The sequence below is a fragment of the Rhincodon typus genome, chromosome 25, assembly GCF_021869965.1.
Source record: "Rhincodon typus isolate 14 chromosome 25, sRhiTyp1.1, whole genome shotgun sequence".
Classification (NCBI taxonomy): domain Eukaryota; kingdom Metazoa; phylum Chordata; class Chondrichthyes; order Orectolobiformes; family Rhincodontidae; genus Rhincodon; species Rhincodon typus.
The window spans coordinates 26427199-26445781 of record NC_063356.1 but is presented as its reverse complement, the minus strand read 5'-3'; the positions used below and the strand labels follow the sequence as shown (position 1 = coordinate 26445781).

Here is an 18583-nt window from a genome sequence, read left to right as displayed (position 1 = left end):
GCTTTTTGAAAGCAGCATCTCATTTTACAGGAACAGACAACCATCTGATATGTCTTCTAAGTGGCCATACTGCGTGTGAAGCCGGATTGTAATTCTTTAAAGCTACTTTGCTGGCTGACTGGGGGCAGGGGGAATAAGCCAAACCCAAACCCAAGCCACAGCATGTGCATGTTCCAATATCTCATTCCATCCTGCTTCAGGGACTTATGATTGCTTTTGAGATTCCTAGGCAGGAATATCAAGGCCAATCCATAGCAGCAACCGCTATAGTAAAGACCAGGGATCAAACAGAGACCTCCAGCTCGATGTAAACAGTTCATGTAGCCAGGCAGCACATTTTTAGCTAACCTTTATATACAGAGTATTGTAGCATATTCAACCCTAATTGACATAGCAACAGCTAACACCACAAAAAAATACATTTGTACAAGATTACAAATAGATTTTAATTGATTATTAAATCAGCTATTAAATGAAAAGTGGTCCTCTGTATGGGTAAAGGGAAGTACTGACAACAAGAAAAAATTGACAGCATTCTTCCATCTGCACAAGATGATTATTCATATTTTAAAGCTTGGTTCACAAGTATATTTGATGGGTTCAGAAGAGTGCATGTCAATTAACACAACGTGAATATTGTTTTTATAAAATCTCTCTTTACAATCCAGACCACAAGAGCAACCCTTCACTCATATGCTGTTCGTATCAAAATCTGAGTGAAGCCATCCTGTTTGAGGTGCTACATATTTTACCTTTCTAAATAAAAGTCACAGGAACAAAGTAAATTTATCCAATTTCATTTAAGTTCTGGTGGCAGAATGCACCAATGTTACCCCACTCCAACACTGATAGACTGGCTCAACAGCTAGCTTTCTTGATGGTTCGAATGTATATATATACACCAGTGTATAACTGAGTCACGAAATAGGAAGGTGCTAGGACCCATGCGCACAGAATGAGGATCTCAACCAGACTAAAGTATGGGGAAAGAGTACAAAAAGACAAAACCACAGTCAGGCTAGACTGTAATTGCTCTTACACAAGATCAGCATATAAGGGTCAGCTTCAGCAAGGGCAATCGGTGCTCATGTGAGGTAAATAATAATTTATTTGAAAATAAAACTTGGATTTAGCATAAGGGCAATACAGAGATGCTTGTTATAGTCTGAAATTATTTGTTCGGTCGTCAAGTAAGTTTTTCCCCTTTTGATTCAGTTAGTTCTTACATTCAAAGGTTTTTTTTAAGTGATTAGTCATAACTAGAAACATCCTGAAAATGCTGTGAAACCATTTTAACAGCACAATAGATTAGGGGAAAAAAAGGGCTTGGACATGTTTGCGGGAGGGGGGCAGAGTCAGTTTGGCGGTACAATCACAATTGGCGTCAGGACTTCATGAACCAACATTACAAAACAATGTGAAAGCAAAGTATTGGAGAATCTGGAATAGAAGCAAAATGCTGGTTAAAAACTCAACAAGTCTGGGTCTGCATGGGGAGAAACAGTTCATTTTGAGAGTCTCATGTGATTCCTCTTCCGAAGGAAAGTGTAATTTTTTTCTCCACAGATGCTGTGGTGTTCCATCACAGGTGGAGTTTCTCCAGTGTTTTGTTTATAATCACAAAAAACGTATTTTGCAACTTGCTACAGTTAATGTCACTGCAAATCTGTTTTATAATGAACATTCTACAAGCTCCATTGCGAAAATGAGACAGAATTCTAAAAAATGTTAATATATTGATGACTTGGCCAATATTATTTCATATCATTCCAGTATAAAATACACAAGATTGTATTGTAACCTCGCTGAGTCGTGAAACAAACTGAGTTCAAGGTAGCGGCGTTTGGGTCCTATAAAAGCTTCTGACTTGTCATAAGATGCAACTAAACTGCAATCTATTGCAATGAAACTTATCAAATCTGTACTAAAAGAAATTCAACAACTTTGCAGGCTATTATTTTCATGAGTTAAATTTCTATTTGTTAACCTGGGTGTAACCCTAAAAGGTGGCAAATCAGGACACATTCGCTCCCTAGAAGCGCTGTGCGAATTATTTTTCGAATATTTCAACCACTGTCAGTGTTTACAATTTGCGGGGATTACAAGTATTACGTGTCCAGAAAGAAGCCACGAACATCTCTACATCATTCATCCAAAGCAATGAGAAGGTTTTTTTTTGAAAAAAACGTAGATACTGTACAGGCTGCAAACAATAAGGCAATGTTAACTGAACATACTGACGGACCACAGAGGGTTAAAAAAAAAACACTAGTCTGGAAGTTAAAACTGGAAGGGCGGATCATGCGCAGAATTGAGTTTTTTTTATTAAAGCACCATCTTTTTTCGAAATGAAGAGAAATCAATAACGGGGGCAGAATAAAATGGCAAGATACTGCCAAATTCGTTTCACAAACAAAAGCTAGCAAACGTTTTAATTTCTAACATTTTAAAAGAAAAAAAAGCGTAGAAGGGATGATTATTCAAACACGGGACAATTGAGCTGGGCTGGTTTCCATGAGGCCAGGCCCTCTTGTTGACATTTTGTTTTGTTTTTTTTTTGTTTTGCTGACTCTCTTACCGCTATCACATTGACAAACGTCGTCTTGCCCGAGTACTGCAACCCCACCAGGGTCAGCTCCATCTCCTCCTTCCAGAAGAGGGACTTGAACCAATCCAGCAGCTTGTTAAAGAGGGCCAACATCTTCCCGTTGTTCAGGGGTTTGGTGCTTTATGGAGGCTGGTGGGAGGGGGAGGGGGGTAGGGAAGGATGGGGAATGGAAGGTGGTGAAATTAGGAGGAGGAGGAGGATCAGCAGCTCTTTAACGGCTTTTTTTTTATTTAGATAATAAACCCCCGACGGCCGCTAGCTTCAGCCAACAAGCCCCTCCTCCTCCTCCTCCTCTACAGGCCTCTTCTCCCACTCGTCGCCTTCCTCAACCCGGAGCTTCGCCAGAAGCGAGAGAAAGAAGAAAAGGAAAGGTTGAAGATGCTTCTTCTCCCTCCCCGGGTTAGACCCGACAAGAGGGAACCGAGCTCCGACACTCCCGTCTCCTGTAAACACACCGCCCGACCCCCGCCGCGACCACTCGCGCCCCCTGTCCTGGATGAGCGGCAACAACCCCGCCCTCTTCAGGGAGGGATGAGCCCATTCACTGTGCCAAAGCCTCCCTGTTACTCTAAGATGCTTTTCAGTCAACCTGTTCAGAGATGTTGTGACTCACGTTTGGAGTAGGTAGGACTTGAACCCAGATCGCCTAGCTCAGACGTAAGGAAGCTACGACTGCCACACAAAAAAAAAAGTCCTTAGCTTAAAACCATCCTCCCCAAAACTGGGACCAATTTTGCATGTCTCTTCTCAAAGCACTGCCAACAAAGTAATAAGTAGGTTTTATTCTGACCATCCTACCACAGTTGCTGCATTGGAATTTTAGGTAATGGGAAATTTTATGTTATTTTCCCCTGATACATCAGGCAATAATAAGAGGGTTGTGGGGCTAGCCCTTAAAGGACAAGGAAGACTAACTTATGATGGCCTGAAGAATTGCTTGCAAGATGAGGGCAGAGCTAATTCAACCCCACTGCTCTCAGTTAAGTGTCAGAGTAATTTAAGGTGAGAGTGATTAAAGGTAAATTATAACTTGCTGTTTGGGTCCCCATTCAGATTTGGGGAATGGCATGAAGTTCCTGGCTTTGCACAGTAGTTACAAAGTAAACTTCTATTAGTAATTTAAGTCATTTCAAGTTTAAGTGCCCTCAGAATAATGTGGTGTGTTAACCAGTCACTGCTAGTCAATATCTTTGACACTGAAAATTAGCGTTTATGAGTGTGGAATCTCATTCATCATGATTAAATGTTTGAAATTATGAAATACTTTTTTTTTTAAACATTTCTCTACCTGTGTCTCTAGTGATCCACTCTTTATTTCCCTTTGTCTATTTCTCAATCTTTACCTGATTGACATTATCAACATTCCTTCTTTATTCAGACCTTACACTGTTAATTTTCAAAAATGCTCTAAGTCTTAGCTCTCTTCTATTTCGTTTCAACATGTTGCTGTTCAGCAACATCATCTGCAAACGCAGTACCTGATTCCACAATCACTGATGACACTCAACCCTATTTCACCTCTGACTGCTCTTCTAAATGTTTACGCTATTTACCTGATACATTTCCTCCAATTAAATATTGGGACAATTGAAACTGCTGTCTTCAGTCCATATTATCAGCTTCCTTCCTGTCTCTGCCAGCTGGCTGAGACCAAATCAGATTTTGTGCAACTTAAGTGTCAAAGTTGAAGGTAGAGTATAAATACAAGATATATTATTGCCACCTGATTAGTTAAGAAAAACATGGGCACTTGCTTTCCAATTCCACATACATGATTGAGGGTGCTGCTCCAATTTAATTTTGCTGCTCTATTTTAATTTCATTTTATACAGCCATGTGCAAGGTAAAATATGGATGATAAAGTGGTCAGAGGCCTGAACAGCAATTTTCTCCTCATTATTGCAACATCAAGAGACTGCAAAGACTTATATTTATGATTGTAAATCTGGCTCTCATTGGAAATCATAATGAACATACAGTGCTCTGGTTATTTTAAAGCGTGACATACATGTAAACAGAGTCAGATCTGTAAGCCAAAATTAATGACTACCACTTAGGGTTGCCAACACTTCAAGAATGAAGGATTAATTTGATGAATACGGCTATGAGCAATTTGACAGAAAAGAAATGGGACTTCGAAAGAAATTGTGTTTTCTTTCTCATTTTCTTTAAATTGCTGCACAGAGATACAACATTGTTAGCGGAGTTCAGAATGTGCAATCTTAGAACTTCAGTGAACCTACGTGCATTGTTACCATTTATGAGTTGAATAACAGAATTATTTTTCTTTATCTTTGAGGTTTGTGCAGAGTTTTTTTCAAAATTCTTTTCAAGACATACAGAAGGACAAATTTCAAGAATTTAATTCAGCTAAAACTTATTTTGAAACAAAAACAGAAATTGCTGGAAAAACTCAGCAAGTCTGGCAGCATCTGTGGAAAGAAAGCAGAATTAACTTTTTGAGTCCGGTGACACTTGTTCAGAAATTTGGAACATACTTTGAGATGATTTTTTTAAAATCGAGAGGCTGTGAATGTGTGTTTTTGCCTCTGAAATTCAATGATTAGCTGCCTACATGTAGATTTATTTTACATTCTATAACCATATTAATCTGAATGTCTTATCCTACTGTTCATTTTTCTTTTAAAAGTTTGAAACCAATTCAATACAATGTGCATTTTGCTCACAATTAAAATAATTCTACTTATACCTGTAAAATATACAGTGTAGAAGGCTGAGGTTAGTGAGCTCAACCTGAAAGTGGGGGAGGGGTGAATGGAGTGGGGTTGTTGGTTGAGGTGGGGGGCGAACTAAAGTGGTAGGCACGAGTTCCCTTGTTTAAATGATTATTCTGAGTAGCTGAGTTCCAAGCACTGATCCCTGCAGTATCCCACTAGTCTCTGGCTGCCAACCAGAAAATGACTCGTTTTTCCTCTCTTTGTTTCCTGTCTGCCAACCAATTCTCTATCTATATCAGTACACCAGCTCCAATCCTACATGCTTTAAATTTACAGGATAGTCTCTTATCTGGGATCTTATCAAAAGGTGTCTGAAAGTCCAAATAAACCACATCCACTAGATCACTCCAATCAACTCTATTAGATCATCCTGGAAAAATTCTAGTAGATTTGTCAAGCATGATTTCCCTTTTGTCAATCCATCCTGACTCTGTCTGATCCTGCCATTGTTTTCCAAGTAGTCACAGAGTCATACAGCTGTACAGCAATGGAAACAGACCCTTAGGTCCAACTGGTCCATCCAACCAGATATCCTAAATTAATCTAGTCCCATTTGCCAGCATTTGGCCCATATCCCTCAAACCTTTCCTCTTCATATACTCATCCCGATGCCTTTTAAATGTTGCAATTGCACCAGCCTCCACCACTTGCTCTGGCAGTTCATTCCATACACGCACCACCCTCTACGTAAAAAAATTGTCCCTTTGCTCCCTTTTAAATCTTTCCCATTTCACCTTAAACCTATGCCCTTCAGTTTTGGACTGCCCCACCCCGGGGAAAAGATCTTGTCTGTTCACCCTATCCATGCCCCTCATGATTTTATAAACGTCTGTAAGGTCACCCCTCAGCCTCTGACGTTCCGGGGAAAATAGCCTCAGCCTATTCAGCCTCTTCCTATAGCTCAAACTCTCCAACCCTGATAACATCCTTGTAAATCTTTTCTGATCCCTTTCAAGTTTCACAACATCCTTGCTATAGCAGGGAGACCAGAATTGCATGCAGTATTCCAAAAATGTCCTAACCAATGTCCTGTATGGCTGCAACATAACCTCCCTACTCTTATACTCAATGCTATTAAATAATTTATAATGGATTCTCATCTTTTCCCCATGACCAATGTCATGCCAACCAGTGTTTAATTCTCTGTTTTAAACAGTAGAAATATATTAGTTACCCTGCAATCTGTAGAAACTGTTCCAGAGTCTATATAACGTTGAAAGATGATCACCAATGTATCCATTTTTTCTAGGGTCAATTCTTGAAGTACTCTAAGACGTAGATTATCAGGTCTTAAGGATTTATCTGTCTTTTATCCCATCAATTTCCCCAACACCATTTACCTACTAATACAGATTTCCTTTCGTTCTCAGGATTGTAATAGATTCTAGTTAGAAAATTGATAGACAGCCTGGATTCAACTAAATAGATGTCGCTAAATTGGAAAAGGATTCAAATTCTACTTAACACAGGGATCAGTGCTGAGTGTGTAATTTGATTTCATATACAGATGATTTGGACTTGGGAAAATGCACAATACTAAAATTTGCAGATGACACATGGAGCTTTGTAAACAGTGAAGAAGACTGCAATATTTAGCTGGCTCAGTAATAGCACATGCCTCTGAGTCAGAAGACTTTAAGATAACATAGACATACTTATCAGAATGGACAGAGAGGTGACTTGTAGTTTCGTTAGGAAAATGTGAAATAATACCTTCTTCATTAAGGGAAGAAAGTGAGTCGCTGACAGAAGAAAAAGAAGGCAAATGAGTAATTCCATGAACTATGAAAACAAATTTTAAAAACAATTAAAATGAACAAAGTGCTATTTGACTCTGATATTATTTCTCACCAAACTTTTCTGCAAGCTTATTGCAGTGTGGATTTATTTCAGAGATTGCACCAACAGTAAATCCAGAGCCTCCAGAGGAAACACTGACTCTCACATGATTGTAAAACCAGGACAAAGTGTACTGCTGCCAAAGCAGGTTCTGTGTGTTTGGAGTCATTGCTTAACAACACCTTTATCAATAAGATTACATCAGCAGAATAAGGCTACACATTTGGTCTCTTGCCTATCAATGAGGAAAATAAACTTGTCCAACCACATTACCTCTGATCGAAGCTACTATGTTGTGAAGCTATAATACAAACTGGACGGCTGAGATTGATTTACCAAAATCAATATCAGTTAGACTCAAGCCAAGCTTGATCTAATTTTAAAATTGGATGAAGACATTTCAGGCACTATCATTTTATATTGTGAATTGATGAGTCAGCAAGCATATACCAACATTGTAGTTCATAACATACATTGGTAAAATGCTGGAGGTTTACATCGATTCAAATAAATAATTAAGTTTTTTTTTAAACTTTCACTTTGACATACTCACCAAGTGACACTTGTCCTAGATTGTTTATCTTAGCTAAGTATCTGCCAACAGCTTGTCTGTCCATTGGTCAAGAACAGCCTTGCTTTCGTGTGGATGGCAACATTGCAGTCCCTGAGTGACATTGACACTATATGTCAGAAAAATATGGCAAGATCAGCAGAAGTGATATTCTTGACATCATGAAAAAAATGTCTCTGATTCTACAACCAAGTTTTGAACATTGAGACAAGAATGTCATTAGTGAGCAGTAAGAAGTTCATTTGCATGGATTACCCTATAATGGACATCAGCCAGCACTGTTCCCCCTCTCTTTTTCAGCTGTGCAGATCTCTGAGGTCCATACCTAGCAGAAGTCAATGCTACAAGTGACATGCCACCATTGATTGCTATGCACAGAACCTGAAAACACTGAGCAGGATCATTAACAATCATCATCAATTAAAAAGCGGCACGGTGGCTCAGTGGTTAGCACTGCTGCCGTGTTTGATTCCACCCTCAGGCAACTGTCTGTGTGGAGTTTGCATATTCTCCCTGTGTCTGTGTGGGTTTCCTCCGGGTGCTCTGGTTTCCTTCCACAGTCCAAAGATGTGCAGGCCAGGTAGATTGGCCATGCTAAATTGCCCATAGTGTTCAGGGATGTGTAGATTAGGTGGGTTATAGGGGGATGGGTCTGGGGGGGATGCTCTGATGGTCCGTGTGGACTAGTTGGGCCGAAGGGCCTGTTTTCACACTGTAGGGATTCTATTCTTTTCTATGATACTATCAACATCACAGGACACAATATTTGTACAGCAACCACCCATTCAAGAAGGTTGGCATCAGACAAGTATCAGCCTTTCCACATCCTCACTACACATTTCTGACCCATTTACAATATAGTTCTCCCCTCAGTGCTGCACTTGGAGCACACAGGCACCTTTCATTGTAACGATACAACCAGGACACTTTCCACGCAGAGACAATCACCTAACTCATGGAGTGGTACAGGGTGTACAGGGCCAAACACAGGGCCCCTTGCTTTCTGTCTTAGTGCTCAACCACATTGACAGCTCACAGCATCCCTGCCCTGCCTTGTCCTTTTGTGCTTTGTCTTCCTTGTTCAGACCTTAAAGACTCACAGTACTTCTATCTTTACTTGCTGTTTGATGCAGACACAAAGTCAGGCAGTTTGTCATTGTTGCCAGCAGTGATCTGTCAAGGGCGTGGACATGTCGATTTTTGGTACCATGTTACATTAAAGTTATACCTGCACCATGTACCAGCAACGGATGTAACTAATGCACTGCATGTGCTTCAACCAAAGAATTATGTCTCAAATCTTCAGTCAAGTCAAGAAAGACAATCTTCAGTCAGGGTATCTAGCACAGCAAGTCAAGGGCAACATCTGATATTTTATAAAGGCTTGGACACAACTTAGGCTGTTAGGGTTACTGGGTTTGTATCACTAGGCTAGTGAATTGGATTAGTCAACCAGGGAGCTACACAGATCAGTCAGGGGTCGCTTAAAGTCAAGAGGTTATCTGAGCCACTGCTGCGGTAGAGAAGTTGGGTAAGTCAATTATCTAGATTAGGGGCAGCGTGCTAGGCTACAGAGGTGACAATAATTGTGAAGGTTGGGGAAGGACAACTCAACATTTAAGGGAGAAAACAGTAGTGGATTGGAGAACATGGATTATGGTGGGGGAGTAGGAAATCATTAATGGTCATAACCACGCTGGCTTTGATGTGAGTCCGTAGAGTACAATGGTTGGTATGTCTAAGTAGGACTGGAATCAGGGTAATGTTGTAAGATAAAGTGGTAAATGAAAGAGGTGCGTGGGAACTTGTGGAAGTGTAGTACTGATGGACTCGACAGGGAGTGTCAGCAGTAAAACAACAAGGTGATTTTGGGTGGGGTGGATTGTAGGGCAAGCATATGATTAGCAGGCTGAGCCTGGGACTCACTGTGCCAAGTATGACCTGCACCGCTTGTAAATGCGCAATGAGAAATGGAAAATGGCTGCAACCACACAGAGTGACCAGAGTGTGTTTTTTCTGTCTGAGAATGCAGACTCTATTTGTAAGTTAAGTGAGGCTGGACTCAAAATGTTAACTCTGTTTTTCTCTCCACAGATGTTACTAGATCTGTTGTGTTTTTTCAGCACATTTTTTTTTTGTCTTCAAGGGACAATTGCATTAATTATGCACTTACACAGTACGAGTTGAAGTTATCTGTAATCATTGTATTCTGCGTACGAAATGCATTCAATGTCTATCCAAATCATGATGTGGAGGTGCCAGTGTTGGACTGGCATGGACAAGGTCAGAATTTACATGACACCAAGTTATTGTCTAACAGGTTTATTTGAAATCACAAGCTTTTTTCACGCTGCCCCTTCGTCAGGTGAAGTGAAAAAAAGCGCGCGGGCAGAGAATATGTAGGCAGAGAGATCAATAGGCAGAGAGATCAAAAGATCATACAAATGGTGTGAATGGAATTACTGAGCAGAAACTGACAGCCAAGTTGCGTACCCATGAAGACAACCATGATCTTTGGTTCATGCTGTGCTACAAGTGATCCCACCGTACTGTTCTATATTTGTAAAATCTTCCTTACTGTCCTGTTTTAACACCATCACCTTGATAAGTTGTTATGATGTCGCTACCTTAACTTGGTTCTACAGTTTTGAATTACTTGTTACCTTGATTAGATCATTGCCATGCAACTCTTATACCTATCATGTTATTCCAGCCATTTAGTTTGTCTCCAGCACCACCTTATTTTTAATTTGTTGTAATTATCTCTCTGCCTCAATTAATTGGATTATAGGTCATCTCCTTCATTTACTTTTCAGCTGTTGATACTTTACTTGTACCACTTGACACTTTTGATCACGTGCAGAGACTTATTATTCGACACTCCACTCACTCATTTGTATGACCTTTTGATCTCTCTGCCCAATGATTTCACTGCCTATAAATTCTATGCCTGTAAACTATTCTTCACTTCACCTGACGAAGGGGCAGCACTTTGAAAGCTTTTGATTTCAAATAAACCTGTTGGACTATAACCTGGTGTCATGTGACTTCTGACTTTATCCAAATCATGGTCACAAGCAATCTTTCCCATGTCATTGGTAATTGCTCTGCACAACTGAAGCAGGTAAAGGGGGGATATATTGGACACTGAAAAACTGGGAGAACAGCGGTAGATGAGGACATTGAGTAGGGACAAATGTTACCTTCAGCATAACAAAGTGCTGCAATGTAGACAGATGGGACTGAATTGACACCCACTTCCAACAGATGTATGTTGGATTACTAATTAACTCTAAATCTGTTGTTGATCCTGTCTTTTCCCTGAAGCAAATGCAACTTTTCTCTGTTTCTTTGTTTTTCTTGTTGATGAATAAAAGTGAATGTTTCCAACCGTTTGAAGACTTTTCAGACTGCCACGGTCCTGTGTTAAATAATGAGAAATGTTAGGCTATACTGGGCTTTAAGGAAAGAATTGCACTCCCTTGGACAGGGTTCTAAGATGGGAAGATGCTTAGGACAAGTAATCTATGTTGCTTGGTGATAATGTGATGATATGAAGTAACAATGTATTTACAAATGTCCGTCTGTGTTTGCAGTGAAGTCTCAACCATGCTACCTACTGGGTCTGCAGAAGTGCTTCCTTTTCATTCTCTTACCACTAAATGGTCAGTGACACCCACACACTGTGAGTAAATTTTGAAAAAACACAAGCACTGTGAAGGGCAGATCCTGGCTGACTGTGTTTGAGCTGATGCCCAGTTGAGCTTTAAAAATAGTGCTGGCTACAGGAATCCTGGGACGGTTCAGCAATGGCATGTACTTCCCCTGTTGCTGAGGAGTAGGTGGGGCGAACAGAAAACCACTGAGGCATGGTGCATATCAATTGAGACAAGCCGCAAAGAAAAACCCACCAGGGTGCACAGAGAGAAAACCTTCATTAAATTCCCTGAAATTAGCCAATTTCTGGTAAAATTGAGCTCAGTGTCTTTCCTGGCACTGCAATGTCATGCGTATATTACCCAACCTAAGTTAGAGTAAACACATTGTGTGCCACTAGATTGATATGTAGACCAGAACAGTTAAGGTTCTTATAATGCTGGCTCATTATAGTGCAGTGAGGCTAAAAGCATAAAGCTAGACTGAAGGAAGTAGCAAGGATGGTGGAACAAGAACTGTTGAACTGTTAATGCATTTGGGGATGTGAGTGATTATTCACATGATGATCTTTTGGATGGATTTGTCTCATCAAGGGTCCATCAGCCAGGGGCACTAATGGTCAGTATTGCTCAGCTCTTTTTCCTTTTTATACTTCATCCTATCATTCTTCTTCCAGCTGTTATTTTAATACCAGCAGGTATTAATAAGAGCTGGTCAGTCATGATAGCAAAGTCGTACAAAATGCAGAAAACAACAACAAATCTGGAAACATGGCTTGGTCAGCACCACAAAAATACTCCTCAGTGGTCCAGGAAATGGATGTATTGTTTGAATATTAACTGTCTTCTCAAAGATGCTTTCATTGGTGTGCCCAGGCTCTGAACAGGAGTCATGAACTATGCCACCCATGTAGCCAATCCATGACTCGATTGCCCAGTTGGAATAAAGGTGGCCTGAGGATGAAGGAAATGTGGTTTGAGACTTGCGTTGTGGCTGAAGAGCCTCCTTCTTTAGGCAAGGGCACCTTAGGTAAATGAGTGGTGGAGTCCACGAGCCAAGAAGTTCAGGTATAATAAGCGCTCTCCTAAGAATAGATGTCAGTCCAAACTCACCCTAACCTAACTACCCAGCTCTGCAGTTAATCTGTTTTGAAAGCAGCAAAAAGCAGTTTAGAACTCGTAAAAATTAATCAGATATCAGTGTTAAATTGTAATTTCAGAGAATAGAGCAATAATTGACCGTAGGTTAACCTATACTCTAAAGGGAAGATCAGCAACTTACCTGTATCTAACAGGTATTTAATTGAGGTGTCCTTGCTACTGATTACCACAAATTCTGAATGTGTTTGTCACTGAGAGTTGACCCAATTTCATGCATGGTGTCATAAACAACAGACGACACTTCCTGAAATACCACGGCGAGCACCTTGAATCATTCCTAAGGACATCTGAAAAGATACTAAATCCAAAGAGCCTGTCAAAACCATCATATTGGAAGCTTAGGTATTCCTTTTTTTCCATTAAAATGACTAAGGTGACATCTAAATTTCTAGCCCCACATTCATATATATGAATATGAAGTATAAGATTATGTACTTTGGTATGAAGAAGAGAGGCATAGACTATTTTCTAGATGGGGAAATGCTTCAGAAATCTGAAGCACAAACCGTCTTAGGAGTCCTAGTTCAGGATTCTCTTAAGGTCAACATGCAAGTTCAGTTGGCAGTTAGGAAGGCAAATACAATGTTAGCATTCATTTCAAGAGGGCAAGAATACATAAGCAAAGATATACTGCTGAGGCTGGATAAGGGCCTAGTCAGACTGCATTTGGAATATTGTGAGCAATTTTGGGCCCCGTATCTAAGGTATGATGTGCTGTGCTGGACGGGTCTGGAGGAGGTTTATAAGGATGATCCTGGGATGCAGGGCTTGTCATATGACGAGCTGTTGTGGACTCTGGGTCTATTCTGGGAGTTTAGAAGGATGAGGGGGAATTTGATTGAAACTTACAGAGTTCTGAGAGGCCTGGATAGTGTGGTTTTGAAGAAAGTATTTCCACAAGTAGGAGACACTAGGACCCACAGGTACAGCCTCTTAGTGAAGGGATAACCCTTCAGAACTGAAATGAGAAGGAATTTCTTCAGCCAGAAGGTGGTTAATCTACGGAACTTATTGACACAGAGGCCATGTCGCTGAGTGCATTTAAGACAAAGATAGATAGGTTCTTGATTAGTAAGGGGGTCAAGGGTCACGGGGAGAAGGCAGCAGAATGGAGTTGATAAACATACCAGCCACGATTGAATGGCAGAGCAAACTTGATGGGCCAAATGGTCTAATTCTGCTGCTATATCTTATGGTCTAATATGTCTGTCTGTCTGCCAACACATGCATATACATATATACTGCTAAATGTCTGGCTTCTGATCTTGAATCAATCCACCAAATAGTGTTGACAATAGTCAGTGTTCAGGGAAATTGATTTTCAAATTGGGTTGTTTCAAAATTTCCAGAAAACAAACTGAAAACAGGATGTCTCTTTCTACCAAAATTCCATTTTTTTCAACTCGTTTCTGTGACTTAATGCAGCTTAGCCACAAACTCGGACTGAGGCTATAGTTCCATGTCTCACCAGCAGAAATTTTAAATGAGCATCTTTTGGAATTGAAACATTCATCTCCCTCTTGTGATCAAATATAGAGGCAGAAAATAGATACATACCAATGACATTATTGATTTAGTCTTACAGATCGCCTTACTGTTCAATTGAAATCTGAGTTGATGTTTCAATTTTATTAGTTGTCCTTAAAACAAAGACGCACGTGTAATTTTTTATAACTATTACCACTGGGAACTGGTTTATTTTCAGGTATCAACTCAGCAGACATGTTACATATTATAGTCATGTCTGGTGGAACTATCTGACATGCCTTGGGTTGATTCACGAACACCAATCCTTCTTATTGGCATTAGTTTAACTTATTGATATCAAGTGGAGAAGATACCAAGTTCCCACACATATTCTTCGACAGAAGTGAAGTTCAGTCTTGTTAAACAAAATAGGTTTATCACATAACTAGTTACATTATATCTGAATTACATAAGAGTACTTTGTAAGGCCTTAAGCGATCCTCGGAAGGCAATGGCCCAGTGGTATTATCACTAGACTATTAATATAGAGGTCCAAGTAATGTTCTAGGGACCTACATTCAAATCACATCATTGCAAATGGTGAAATTTGAATTCAATAATGACCTAGAATTAAGAGTCTAATGATGACCATGAAGCAGTTGTTGATTGTTAGGAAAAATTGATATGGTTCACTAGGAAAGGAAATCTACCATCTGTGTGACTCCAGACCCACAGCAATTTGATTGACTCTTAGTTGCTCTCTGAGCAATTAGGGATGGGCAATAAATGCTGACCTCGAAAGCGATGCCCACATCCTGTGAATTAATTTTTTAAAAACACTTAAGAATAAGTCTGAATTGCTGTTACCAACTTAGCACTGAGCAGGATTAGAACCACCATACTGGTTAGCTCCTCCCAGAAGTAGTCCTTTCATATCCTGATGGGTGGAACTCATCACCTGATAGTTTAGTTAACCCTTTCAGGTAATAGCTGCCTTATAAAACAGAGATCACATGGCTACATTTGTTCCCAGGCATCTTTGGAGAGTAGGCACATGGTGTCCACCAATATTCTCGATGCCTTTAGAGAGAAGTAAGCACTGTAGGAGATAGAGTGCTTTATCACCTCTTCCAACTCCATTTTCATTTAGCTCCTTTTCCCTCTCCCTACCTCTCCCTCACCTTTGATGGCTTGCATTGTGCTTAACAGGTGTTGCACACAAATTATTCAATTGGAAACATGGATGATTTACTGGCGATGGTTAACAGATGGATAAAAATATGACAGGTATTGGGGGAAAAAAGGTGAAGTTATTTATAAGAATGATTCTGGATATAGAATAAAACAAAAAAAAAGACAGGAATCACAGCACCCCACTCCACTTCACTCAAAACACACTCGGCAGTAGAGGAAATACTCGAATCTATTATGAAGAATGTAATTACTGGGTAATTAGAAAATAATTGTGTGATTAGTCAACATGGATTTATGAAAAGGGAGTCATGTTTGACAATGGTAGAGATTTTTGTGGGTGTTACGAACAGAATTGATAAGAAGGAACCAGTGTATGTGCTGCATTTGGATTTTGAGTTTGCTCTTGATGAAGTCCTATATAGGAGGCTGGGACCAAAATTAAAACACAGGGAATGGGGGAAATATACTAGCATGGATGCAGGATTGGTTAACGGGGAAAATGCAGAGATTAGAAATAAATGTGTCATTCTCAGATTAGCAGGCTGTACCAGTTGTGGTTGTTGACTTGCTTGCTGAGCTGATAAGTTTATTTGCAAACATTTCGTTGCCACACTAGATAACATCATCAGTGCGCCTCCGGTGAAGCGTCGGTGTTCTGTCCCGTTTGCTATTTATGTGTCTCCGTTTGCTGGGTCGGGTGGCATCACTTCTAAATTTGTTTCTAAGTTGTTGGTATATGGGGTCCAGCTCTACATACTTGTTAATGGAGTTCTTGTTTGAGATTTGAAGTGAAGTTCACCTCACCTGACAAAGGAGCAGTGCTCCGAAAGCTTGTGATTTCAAATATAACCTGGTGTTGTGTGACTTCTAACTTTGTCCACCCCAGTCCAACATTGCCACCTCAACATTGGTGTTGAAAGGGACCTGGGTGTCTGTTTGTTAGTATCTGAAAGCTAACAAGCAGGTGCAGCAAGCAATTTGGAAAGTAAGTGGGATGTTGACCTTTATAGCGAGAGGAATTGAGTACAGGAATGATGACGTCCATCTTCAATTGTATGGAATACTTGTGAAACCTCACCTGTAGTATTGTAAGCATTTCTGCTTCCCTTGCGATAGAGGGAGTGCAGCAACAGCTCACCAGACTGATTCCTGGGGTTGTGGGACTGTACTAAGAGGTGAGATTGGGAAAATTGCACCTGTATCCGCTGAAGTTTAAAAGAATGAGGGGCAATCTCATAGAAGTTCTCAAAATTCTTACAGGAATAGACAGGTAGATGCAGAAAAGTCAATTTCCCTACCTATGACGCCCAGCGACACAGATTCAATTAAAAAAAAACAAGCCATTTAGTACTAAGCTGAGGAGGAATTTTTTTTATCACTCAGAGGGTGGTGAATCTTTGAAATTCTTTATCTCAAATGACAATGGATGCTTAGATATTAAGTAAGTTCAAGACAGAGAATGACAGATTTCTAGATACTAACAACTCCAAGGGATCCAGGGATAATGTGGGAACATGGCATCGATGTAGATGATGAGCCCTGAGCTGGATCGGTTTGAGGGATTGAATGGCCTACTCCTGCTCTTATGTTCCTTTGTCCCATGTTTTGTGCAGCCAATCCTTCCTTCTTTTTATCAGCTTACAAAATTGAAAAGTCAGGAAGTTATGCAAAATCATATCAAACCTTTGCTACATCTGGAGTGCTTTGAGCAACTTTTGTTTTCTATATTATTAAAAATGAGATAAAGATTCTTAAGAGGGGGGAAGGGAAGATTGAAGGATGATGTATAAAATAATTGCTCTGAAAGGATTAATATTGCAGATTACATTAGGCTCCACCCAATTTGATGATGTCAGAATCTTTGACTAAAGAAGCAGTCTAGCATGAGGTCCCAATGGATACAGATGTGTCTTTGTTGGGTCCTGATAGTCTTTGTAATTATGCCAAACTCATCAAGGTAACATGTACATTGTCACCATGCATAAGCTACATCTTGTGATTAAGAGAAGTGCTTCAACTTAAAACAATGCATTTGTGGTTTATCATCTACCACTGCTAGTAGATAGGTTCTTAAACTCTGAGTAGAATGTTGGTACAGCAGTACAATAGAAGCCTTCAGAGACCAGTGACATTGCAGGGACTGGGGTGCTTCGTCACCCTGCACAATGTTATTTTGAGTTAGTAAGTTTCTGTTTCCTTTTGTAAGTTTCTATCAACCATTAGTTTTGTATTTTTGTTATAATCCTTCATCAGGGGGTTCTTTAATCTAATCTTGTTTGGTTTAAGAAGTAGAATGTTGAGGTCTCTGTGGCACTATGGTAATCTCCCTACCGTTGGACCAGAAGGCCTGGGTTCAACTCCCAATTGCACCAGAGATGTGTCATGACATTCCTGAACATATTGTTTTAAAATATCTGTAATATTCAGAGGCGGCACAGTGGCTCAGTGGTTAGCACTGCTGCCTCACAGCACCAGGGACCTGGGTTCGATTCCACCCTCGGGCGACTGTCTGTGTGGAATTTGCACATTCTCCTTGTGTCTGCCTGGGTTTCTTGTGGGTGCTCTGGTTTCTTCCCACAGTCCAAAGATGTGCAGGTTAGATGGATTGGACATGCTATATTACCCATAGTGTTCAGGGGTGTGTTAGGTGCGTTGGCCATGGTGGGGTTGCAGAGATGGGGTAGGGGGATGAGTCTGGCTGGGATGCTCTTCTGAAGTTCGGTGTGGAGTTGTTGGGCCGAATGGCCTGTTTCCACACTGTAGGGATTCTAATTCTAATCTTTGGCATGTGGGGCAGAATGCCACATTATAAGGCCTTAAGAAATAGGAACAGATGTGGGCCATTCAGCCCCTCAAGCCTGCTCTGCAATTCAGTAAGATCATGGCTGATCTGATAATCCTCACATTCACTTTCCTGCCTTTCCCCATAACTGGATTCCCCTACTGATCATGAATCTATGTGGAAGGATTCTGTCCCCATGGCTATCCATAGCAAAGACTCTCAACTTTCTAAGAGAAGAAATTCCTGCTTATCTCAGTTTTCCCCACCTCCCGGATCCAGCTCTGGGTCCCAACCCACGGCCTCCCGGATCCAGCTCCGGGTTTTCCCCGCCCCCCCGATCCAGCTCCGGGTTTTCCCCGCCCCCCCGGATCCAGCTCCGGGTTTTCCCCGCCCCTCCGGATCCAGCTCCGGGTTTTCCCCGCCTCCCTGATCCAGCTCCGCGTTTTCCGCCCCCCAGATCAGCTCCGGGTTTTCCCCGCCTCCCTGATCCAGCTCCGGGTTTTCCCCGCCTCCCTGATCCAGCTCCGGGTTTTCCCCGCCTCCCTGATCCAGCTCCGGGTTTTCCCC

General features: G+C 40.8%; 1 protein-coding gene across 3 annotated transcripts in view; it reads left to right on the top strand.

Moving 5' to 3' along the window:
* The first annotated feature begins 1042 nt into the window (after window positions 1-1042).
* The window catches only part of ube2t (ubiquitin-conjugating enzyme E2T (putative)), a 32465-nt gene continuing 14924 nt past the window's right edge, over window positions 1043-18583 (top strand). Inside the window, exon 1 of one of the 3 annotated variants that reach the window (XM_048611983.1) lies at window positions 1043-1094. Coding sequence is in view for 1 of the 3 variants with exons in the window: in XM_048611982.1 (XP_048467939.1) it covers window positions 12029-12031 (3 nt within the window). In the remaining 2 variants the exon portion in view is untranslated. Of the gene's footprint in view, window positions 1095-11372; window positions 11442-11808; window positions 12032-18583 lie in introns of those variants that run through there. The other 2 variants (XM_048611984.1, XM_048611982.1) reach the window with 2 other exon arrangements.